This window comes from Lipotes vexillifer, unplaced genomic scaffold, assembly GCF_000442215.2.
Source record: "Lipotes vexillifer unplaced genomic scaffold, Lipotes_vexillifer_v1.1 scaffold680, whole genome shotgun sequence".
Lineage (NCBI taxonomy): Eukaryota > Metazoa > Chordata > Mammalia > Artiodactyla > Lipotidae > Lipotes > Lipotes vexillifer.
The window spans coordinates 156,581-167,820 of record NW_006780838.1 but is presented as its reverse complement, the minus strand read 5'-3'; the positions used below and the strand labels follow the sequence as shown (position 1 = coordinate 167,820).

General features: G+C 43.8%; 1 protein-coding gene across 1 annotated transcript in view; it reads right to left on the bottom strand.

The window, feature by feature from the left end:
• ZZEF1 (zinc finger ZZ-type and EF-hand domain containing 1) overlaps nt 1-11,240 on the bottom strand; it is a 113,575-nt gene that overhangs the window by 101,885 nt on the left and 450 nt on the right. Inside the window, exon 2 of the mRNA XM_007454251.1 lies at nt 11,154-11,238. Coding sequence (XP_007454313.1) covers nt 11,154-11,238 — 85 coding nt within the window. The remainder of the gene's footprint in view (nt 1-11,153; nt 11,239-11,240) is intronic.

The window sequence follows — 11,240 nt, the reverse complement described above, 5'->3', positions numbered from 1 at the left end:
GGAAAGAGAAGTTAAGCATTTTGTTCAAGGTCACATGGTTAGTACTGGTAAATGATGGAGCTTGGATTCCAATCCTGGTTTGATCTGGGACCCCACACTGTCGACCACTATGTCATGAGCTAACAGAAGCACTCCAGAAGCCAGAAGCCCAGGAGGGGTAGGGGCGTTTGGGGGAAATGCCCTCAGAAAAATGAGGGCCATTGAATTGAGCCTTAATGAATAACTAGGAATTTGCAAGTATATGAATACAGGGAAGCCATCCTGGGTAGAGGGGACAGAGTGTGAGAACAGACACAGAGTGCACCACAGATCGTGAGAACCATAACCTACCTGCGGTGTGGAAAGGAGGCGGGGGATGAAGAGACACACAGAGGTCAGAAGAGAGAGAACCTGGCCAACCAGGATACAGAGCTCAGATCTCGCAGTAAGGGTACCATGAGGCTGCTGGAGAAGACTAAGGGTGGAGGGGCCGAGCATTCCAGATCTGTAAAGGCTCCCATATTGGAATGGACCTAAAAATCTCCTAAATATGTTCCTTTATACTGCTGAACCCCTTCTCCAGTGTCTCTATGACATACACTGGTGACGGGAAGCTCATGTCTTCTGGCCAGTTGACAGCAACAATGCTCTTCTCTATGTAAGAAATGGAAATCTCCATCCCTGATGTTACCACCCCGTGGGGCCCTTCAGAACACATCTGTTCCTTCTACCCCAACACAGCCTGCAGGTCACTGGAAAGACTGATCAGGTCCTCCGAGTTTCTTCAAACCCTCCATCCTTCAGCCAGTTCTCTATGTGGTATGGCTTTTGGTCTCATTCCCATCCTGGCTGCCCCCTCCAAGATCCCTCCAATTTGACAATAAACCTCAGAGCAGTGCCTCTCAACTTTCATCGGCTGATCCACTATAAGAAATACATTTTATATCATGAGCCAGTATACATGTAATTGGTATAAAAGTTTGATGAAACAATGCAGTCTTTCTTATCAGATAAAATGTACCCTGATCTTTTCTATTCCATTCTACTCCCATTTTTTTTTAACTTGCACGTTAACACTGACTAAATAGATTTCCAACCCACTGAAGGGACAGTCTGAAACTCACTGCCCTGGAACGTGGGGCCCCAGACCCAACTCCATACACTGGGTCTAGCCTCATGGTGCAAAGTAAAGCAAGTCTACCTTCGCCTCTCTGCACACAGACCAAGACCCCCAATTTCCATGGAGTCTCCACATAGACAGCAACCTGGTCTGATCTGCTGTATTCCTCCTCCTCTCCTGCTCCAGGTCTCTTCCTGTCACACCCGCTACGTGCTCTGCCGTCCACGTGACAACTATGCAGGCAGCTCCCAAGTGCAGGCATTATGCTAGGGAGCATGTGGGAGATAAAGAGTATAACACAGTCAGACTAAGGGGAAATGTGGGTAAGAGATCAGTGTCACATGGACCTCTTGCTTTCTGTGAGACCTGGGACAAGACTCTTGGCCTCTCTAAGTCTCAACTCCTCTTCCCACCCAACCTTCCTTCATAGCTTGTTGTGGGGGTCCAAAGGTTTCATGAACAAGACTATGCCTAGTAAACTGCAAAGAACTATTAATACATTCTAATTAGAGGCCATAATTGATACACCTCACAGACAAGAGGCAGAAAAGTGGGCTGGCTGACTACAGATTTCCATCCATTCTCCTTGGCCCGAGGGCAGCATGGGGCCGGGCTCAGACCATTCCTGTCTAACCTTCTTAACCACTACTGGGATCAAGACCACAGTACACATAGAGAATGAGCCAAAATCATCGCAGACCAGAACTGTGGGCGCAGACAAGCAGAATGCAATGCACCAGGCTTACATATAAAGGCTGCACACTGGTTCAACTTGGAGAAGCACACTCCATCAGAAGGCAAAAGATCTAGGTCTGGTCCTAGTTCTGCCACCTGTTGGCTGAAAGGGTCCCTTGTCCACTTAAGGCCTGAGTTAACTCATCTGTAAGGCTGTTTCACCTTCCATGTCTAGTGAAGTACTGAAGGGCTGTCACAGAAGACGGAGTAAACAATCCTAGAGCAGAGACAGAACAACAGAGAAGAGTAACACCACTAACAGCAACGTTTACTGAGCACTAAGCATGTGCCAGACACTGTTCTAAGGGCTTTACATGAATTCATTTAATCCTCACACTGACTACATAAGGTAGATACTATTATTATGCTCATTTTATAGCTGAGGCAACTGAGACCCAGAGTGGTCATGTAAGTCAATCAAGGTCACACGGCTTGAGGATGGTGGAACTAGGATTTGCCCACAAGCAGGCTGAGTCCAGGGCCCAATTCTCAAGCTCAGTCTAAAAAAGAACAGTGGAACAGGCAGACTTATAAATCGGCAAACTCGGAACTTCCCTGGTGGCGCAGTGGTTAAGTCAGCCTGCCAATGCAGGGGACAAGGGTTCGAGCCCTGGTCCAGAAAGTATCCCACATGCCACAACTAAGCGCGTGCACCACAACTACTGAGCCTGAGCTCTAGAGCCCACGAGCCACAACTACTGAGCTGACATACCACAACTGTTGAGGCCCATGCGCCTAGAGCCCAGGCTCCACAACAAGAGAAGCCACCACAATGAGAAGCCCGTGCAGCACAACGAAGAGAGGCGCCCGCTCACCGCAACTAGAGAAAGCCAGTGCACAGCAACAAGACCCAATGCGGTCAAAAATAAATAAATAAAATAAATTTATTTATTTTAAAAAATAAGTAAGTAAATAAATCAGAAAACTCGCTAATACCTTTAACAGGCTAACTGTCCAAGATGTTACAGAAGTGATCCTGGGGCAGGTGGGGGACAGGCTGCCTGCAATGGCTACAAACGTCCCAGCCAACTCAGACACTAGACCAGGTCCCAAAGAAACATCATTCCCCAAGTTTTGCTTTCTCTCACCTCAATATATTTCCACATGCTGTGCCTTTCAAATGGAATATCCCTTTCTTTCTTTGCCTGGCAAATTCTTTCAGCTTCTCAACCTTTGGTTTGGTGAAGCCTTTCCCAAACTCCCATGCTACTGTTAAATGCTTCTATGTGGTCCTTGAAAGTGGAAAGGGCTTAGCAGGAAGCAAAGGGCTGAAGCGAGAGAAAGGGAGCAAAGGACAAAATTCCCCTCATACATGGGAAACGGTAAATGGACCCGGGTGGCTAAATAGCACTGGGAGGTAAGAGTGGAAGCGTATAAAGACCTAAATGTTAGACTGACATTTGATTCTGAAGGCAATGGGAAGCCAATGAAGTTTCTAAAAGCAAGACAGTCTATAATGAAGTGGTATTCTGGAAATCAGAGAAAGGCAAAACAGATCTGTGACCTTTCCTCCACAGCTCTCGTGGATTGTGAAGTTCTCCAAAAGAAAGCCAATGCCCTCACTCCCCCCAAAGCAAAGCACAAAGAGCCAGAATAACCTCCAATTCCCCCAGGATCTTCCTCTTCTGCACTGCCTCATCACTATCAATGGCCAACACTTACTGAAGGCTTCCTGTGTGCTGGAGAAATGCAGGCAGTGCCTCAGAGCCCCATGGCAGAGCAAGGCTACACAGTGTGCTCTAAGTGCCAGAAGACCTGTACTGAACAGGAAACAAGAGCCTCAAGGGTAGGACTGAAAATGCGATTATATAGAAGCCATCTGAATCATGCCACAGGGAAGGCTTGGTCCCGACCAGGTGATGGTGCCAAGGTAGGGAATCTTGAAGAGCTCATAGAAGCAAGGTCCACACACAGGACAAGGCAGGTGTCCCACAGGGGATAAGGTCAGACAGGGAGACAGGCTGGCCTGTGGGCTCCGACTCATTCAGAGGAATATGCACTTGACCCCTCAAGCACTGGGGAGCCTCTGCAGGCTCTGAGCTGAGGGTAAGCAATGCTTGTAGCTGCTTCCGCGTTACGGTACATTCACATGTCTCTCACACTGTGTCTGGACGGGGTACAGAATTGCATCTGTATAATTCTATTTGCATAGTTCTTGGGCTCAGAGCCATTCTAAATTAACTGATCAATACTATGACATGATAATGCCAAGATGGTATTCTTCTCCAAATTTCCTCTAAACCCAACAGTGACTAAGAACCTTTTTAAGTTTTCACTAAAACTGTATTTAACTGTTTCCTCCAATGGCAAGAAATAACTTCTTGGGGATTCCCTGGTGGTCTAGCGGTTAGGACTCTGCGTTCTCACTGCTGAGGGCCCAGGTTCAATCCCTGGTCAGGAAACTAAAATCCCACAAACCGTGTGGTGTGGCAAAAAGAAAAAAAGAAAAGAAAAGAGAAGAAAAATCTTCTTATTAAAAGGTTACGGATTAAACATAAAACATGAGGTTGGAGAATGAGGACTGTACCATATTCAATCTGTCAAATCAAACTGAGTGTTCCATGGGGAAAATACCTACTGAGCACTGGCTATGAGCTGGGACTGCGCTAAGACAGTAAATAAATGAATAAAAATGGTCCTTCCTTAAATGGACAAACTCTTAGAAAGGTATAACCTTCCAAGACTGAACCAGGAGGAAATAGAAAATATGAACAGACCAATCACAAGTAATGAAATTGAAACTGTGATTAAAAATCTTCCAACAAACTAGGGCTTCCCTGGTGGCGCAGTGGTTGAGAGTCCGCTTGCCCATGCAGGGGACACAGGTTCGTGCCCCAGTCTGGGAAGATCCCACATGCCGCAGAGCGTCTAGGCCCGTGAGCCATGGCCGCTGAGCCTGCGCGTCCGGAGCCTGTTGCTCCGCAACGGGAGAGGCCACAGCAGTGAGAGGCCCGCGTACCGCAGAAAAGAAAAAAAAATCTTCCAACAAACAAAAGTCCAGGACTAGATGGCTTCACAGGTGAACTGTATCAAACATTTGGAGAAGAGCTAACACCCATCCTTCTCAAACTCTTCCAAAAAACTGCAGAGGAAGGAACACTCCCAAACTCATTCTATGAGACCACCATCACGCTGATACCAAAACCAGACAAAGATACTACAAAAAAAGAAAATTACAGGCCAATATCACTGATGAATGTAGATGCAAAAATCTTCAACAAAATACTAGCAAACAGAATCCAACAACATATTAAAAGGATCATACACCATGATCAAGTGGGATTTATCCCAGGGATGCAAGGATTCTTCAATATACGCAAATCAATCAATGTGATACAAACTGAAGAATAAAAACCATATGATCATCTCAATAGATGCAGAAAAAGCTTTTGACAAAATTCAACACCCATTTATGATAAAAACTCTCCAGAAGGTGGGCACAGAGGGAACCTACCTCAACATAATAAAGGCCATATGTGACAAACCCACAGCAAACATCATTCTCAATGGTGAAAAATTGAAAGCATTTCCTCTAAGATCAGGAACGAGACAAGGATGTCCACTCTCACCACTATTATTCAACATAGTTTTGGAAGTTCTAGCCACTGCAATCAAAGAAGAAAAAGAAACAAAAGGAATACAAATCGGAAAAGAAGAAGTGAAACTGTCACTGTTTCCAGATGACATGATACTACACATAGAGAATACTAAAGATGCCACCAGAAAACTACTAGAGCTAATCAGTGAGTTTGGTAAAGTTGCAGAATACAAAATTAATGCACAGAAATCTCTTGCATTCCTATACACTAACAACAAAAGATCAGAAAGAGAAATTAAGGAAACAATCCCATTCACCATTGCAACAAAAGGAATAAAATACCTAGGAATAAACCTACCTAAGGAGGTAAAAGACCTGTACTCAGAAAATTATAAGACACTGATGAAAGAAATCAAAGATGACACAAACAGATGGAGAGATATATCATGTTCTTGGATTGGAAGAATCAATATTGTGAAGATGACTATACTACCCAAAGCAATCTACAGATTCAGTGCAATCCCAACAAATTACCAGTGGCATTTTTTACAGAACTAGAACAAAAAATCTTAAAATCTGTATGGAGACACAAAAGACCCTGAATAGCCAAAGCAGTCTTGAGGGAAAAAACCAGAGCTGAAGGAATCAGATTCCCTAACTTCAGACTATACTACAAAGCTACACTAATCAAGACAATATGGTACCGGCACAAAAACAGAAATATAGATCAATGGAACAGGATAGAAAGCCCAGAGATAAACCCACGCACATATGGTCACCTTTTCCTTGATAAAGGAGGCAAGAATATACAATGGAAAAAAGACAGCCTCTTCAACAAGTGGCGCTGGGAAAACTGGACAGCTACATGTAAAAGAATGAAATCAGAACACTCCCTAACACCATACAAAATGGATTAGAGACCTAAATGTAAGACTGGACACTATAAAACTCTTAGAGGAAAACATAGGAAGAACACTCTTTGACATAAATCACAGCAAGATCTTTTTTGATCCACTTCCTAGAGTAATGGAAATCAAAATAAAAATAAACAAATGGGACCTAATGAAACTTAAAAACTTTTGCAAAGCAAAGGAAACTACAAACAAGACAAAAAGACAACCCTCAGAATGGGAGAAAATATTTGCAAACGAATCAACAGACAAAGGATTTATCTCCAAAATATATAAGCAGCTCAATATTAAAAAAACAAACAACCCAATCCAAAAATGGGCAGAAGACCTAAATAGACATTTCTCTAAAGAAGACATACAGATGGCCAAGAAGCATATGAAAAGCTGCTCAACATCACTAATTATTAGAGAGATGGAAATCAAAACTACAATGAGGTATCACCTCACACCAGTTAGAATGGGCATCATCAGAAAATCTACAAACAACAAATGCTGGAGAGGGTGTGGAGAAAAGGGAACCCTACTGCAGTGTTGGTGGGAATGTAAATTGATACAGCCACTATGGAGAACAGTATGGAGGTTCCTTAAAAAACAAAAAATAGAATTACCATATGACCCAGCAATCCCACTATTGGGCATATACCCTGAGAAAACCATAATTCAAAAAGACACATGCAGGACTTCCCTGGTGGCACAGTGGTTGAGAATCCGCCTGCCAATGCAGGGGACACAGGTTCAAGCCCTGGTCCGGGAAGATCCCATATGCCGCGGACCAACTAAGCCCGTACGCCACAACTACTGAGCCTGTGCTCTAGAGCCCGTGAACCACAACTACTGAAGCCCGCGCGCCTAAAGCCCGAGCTCTGCAACAAGAGAAGCCACTGCAATGAGAAGCCCACGCACCACAACAAAGAGTAGCCCCCGCTCGCCGCAACTTGAGAAAGCCTGTGTGCCGCAATGAAGAACCAACAACGAAGACCCAATGCAGCCAAAAATAAATTAATTAATTAATTAAAAAAAAAAAAGACACATGCACCCCAATGTTCACTGCAGCACTATTTACAATAGCCAGGTCATGAAAGCAACCTAAATACCCACTGACAGACGAATAGATAAAGAAGATGTGGGGACTTCCCTGGTGGTGCAGTGATTAAGAATCTGCCTGCCAGTGCAGGGGACACGGGTTCGAGCCCTGGTCCAGGAAGATCCTATATGCTGCGGAGCAACTAAGCCTGTGCGCCACAACTTCTGAAGCCCATGTGCCTAGAGCCTGTGCTCCACAACAAGAGAAGCCACCGCAATGAGAAGCCCGCGCACCACAACAAAGAGGGGCCCCCGCTCGCCGCAACCTGAGAAAGCCAGTGCGCAGCAATGAAGACCCAATGCAGCCAAAAATAAATAAATAAAATAAAATAAATAAATTTATTTTTAAAAAAGATGTGGTACATATATACAGTGGAATATTACTCAGCCATAAGAAGGAACGAAATTGGGTCATATGTAGAGACATGGATGGATCTAGAGACTGTCATACAGAGTGAAGTAAGTCAGAAAGAGAAAAACAAATATCGTACATTAACGCATATATGTGGAACCTAGAAAAATGGTACAGATGAACCAGTTTGCAGGGCAGAAACAGAGACACAGATGTAGAGAACCAATGTATGGACTCCAAGGGGGGAAAGTGGTGGGGGGGGGTGGGGGGGTGGGGTGGTGGTGGGATGAATTGGGAGATTGGGATTGACATGTACACACTGATGTGTATAACACAGGTAACTAATAAGAACCTGCTGTATAAAAAATAAATAAAATAAAATTCAAAAAAGAAAATGGTCCTTCCTTCAGACTTTACAACCCAACAAATTTCACAAAGTAGGCACCAAAGCTAATACAGAAAATTAATAAAATAAGACCTATTCGTACTAAATTCCCACATTCAAGGCATCTGCTATCATCCTACGTTCAGCACTTTTTTCCTACTCCAGAGTCTACATGATTTTCTGGAAGCTTATCATATTAAGAGCACAATATCTAATCTCTAATCTCTGATGTCAAATAAGAATTTAATTTTAACTCTAATTCCTCTTCTACATAGGAGTCAATTAAATTAAATATTGCTCCCTGTGAGCAAATCAAAGAGTCCTCCATGGACCACACCCACCAAGAGAGAAGGTGTGTTGTATTATAAAATGACAACGTTTCAGACTTTGGTCTTTGGTACGAGTTTAAGAATTTTTTAGGACAACACCTCAAGCAACTGAGGTCACAGGAATATGAAGGCAAGACAGCTGGGTACACATGGATGGCAACAGGAGCCGGAAGAACCAACATGTACAACTTGGAAACTCTTACCATTACACTAGTAAATACTATACACCGATGAGAACCTGCTCTACAATCTGGCCCCTGCCTGCTTCCTAGCCTTGCTCTCCTCCTGCTGCAGTCTATGAAATTGTCATCCAATATCTGTTTTCTTCGTCCTCAGTAATTAAATCCTGATTTTTAGCTGAATATATGGCCATGGAATAAGGATCTTTCCCAGCCTCCCTTGCAGTTAAGTGTAGCCATGTGACTGGGTTTGGCCAAATGGGTTTGTGGCCCTCTCCTTCCTTTTCCCTTTCCTGGTGGTTGTGCAAAGCAACAGCAAGAGAGTCATTTGGGTCATTAAGTGGAAGGTGACTGTGGAGAATGACAGCACAAGAAGATGGACAGAGTCAGGTCCCTGATAATTGTGAAACTGCCATATCAATCCTGGACTGCCTAAGCGGACTTTTACATAAAAAGCTTCTTTATCATTTAAAGCACTGATGCACTGGATTTTCTGTCTTGAAGCAGTTTTGTAACCATAACACATCCTACCATTCTTTCTGATTCTCTATCCTCTGGACTTGGGACTTGTGTATTCGACTCCCTCTGCCTGAAACACTGCTAACATCTCTGCTCCTTGTCTGCTTTCAGCCTTCAAATCAGAGCTGAAAAGTTAACTTTCTCAGGTAAGTCTCCCTTGACACCCTGGATGAGCTTAAATACTCCTATTTTTTCACTATGCTTTCCCTTGGATAATACTCACCACACCTATAATTGCTGGGTTAATGTGCTTCACTTTCAGTACTAGATACTCTTTAAGAACAAGTTATCTGCTTTGTCCACTGTCATCCAAGTGCTGAGCACTCAGAATATGCCCAACAAATATTTGCTCAGTGAATGAATGGATAACGTCATAGCCCTTGAGTGAATTCTGGGCTACACCTCGAGGACTTCTGGCCTTACATTACTGGACTCCTGTAGCTCTCTATTCCTGTCAGACACTCTCACAATGTAAACACTGTTTCTCTCCATTCTCTTTTGGCCAATTTTGAAATGTGCTCACTCCTTCAAGAGATCTGCACAGCTCTTTCTGACACTGCTTCATTTTCTCTTTACACACCTAGGACTAGAGTGGCAAGTATTGGGAATTCCCTGGCAGTCCAGTAACTAGGACTCCACACTTCCACTGCAGGGGGCCCAGGTTTGATCCCTGGTCAGGGAAATAAGATCCCACAAGCCACGCAGCATGGCCAAAAAACAAACCAGAACAAAACAAAAAGATAAGAGTGGAAAGTATTATGAATGCTCCTGGAACTAAAAAAAAAAAAAAATGGAGACACTTCACTAAGTTATATGACCAACATTTTCAAAAGTCAGGATTCTTTACAGGTATTTTTAAAAGGAAAATATAAGAAACACACAAACCACATTATCTGAATTCTGGCCATGTAGAGGAAAACATCCTTAAAATATTTTAAAAGCCTCTGGTTTTAAAGTGTACATCACTTTTTAATGGCATTACAAGTACCTGTCAGTTTACTGCTTTATGCACTCACCCTTCACTGACACTGAATATACTACATGGTTTACCCATTTTCACAAATTAAGCACCTTTTTGTTATAACATTGTGGAGTTAAAGAAATAGGGCCCCAAGAAGGAGGTAGTGTGATACAAGAAAAACAAACAAAAAACCAAGAGATCTGAGTGACAGTCTCAGTTTTGCCAGTGATTCACAGGGTGATCCCGGATCAGTTCTTTTCTTAACTCCAAAATGAAGAATGTGGTACAGATAATTTCTAAGATCCCTTTCAAGGAAAATATTTTGTTGCCATATCAATTTGCAGTTAATCACTTAACAGAAACAATGCTGGTGACTATGCCCCAAACTATTATATACAATTACAAGTAGAGACAGGAAACCTGATATTTGCCTGTCAGTTTTAGGCTCTAGGTAGGTTTAAATTAGTCGAAAATGTGACTTTTCAAAGTTCTAAAACAAATGTGTGTTTTGGAAAAGCTAGTTTCTGCGTGATGAGAATGGCTTTCAGAATGTGAAAATTTCCAATATGTGTTATTCTCCTCCCACATTCGTCAGGCCCACACACTGGATTCAGAAGGGGCCCTGCAAAAACCCACTGGCCAATAAAACAGAATGGTGTTCATGGCCACTCCCTTGATCCCTAGATCACATCTCCCTTAAACCATTCTGGAGCATGATAAGGAAGCTCCAGAGGGCAGTTGATGCAGCGTCAGGCAACAGCACAAAGGTCTATACTACAGCAACATGCAAAGACATCTACACTTGTCCAATACTTCCGAGCAAGAACGGCCTAGTCCAGGATTTCCACACCTCTAATAAAGGTTAAAGAGATTCACAGTCGTCTCCCAAAGTGAACAGGCTGGAAGCGCCCACTGTGAGTCCCGGCACACTCATGCTCCTATTCTGGGAACCTGCACACCCTATGGGTTCCTGCCCAGCCTCTCCAAAGCCACCGCCCACCTCTTCACGCCCTTGGGGGCGACCGCCCTGCCCCCGCCCCACAGTCGCCAGTCAGCCCTGACCTCCTCGAACCGCTCGCCCGAGAAGCCGGCGCCACGAGCCTCCAGCAGCTCCCCGAACTGCTCCAGGGTGACGGACTCTTCGCCGCG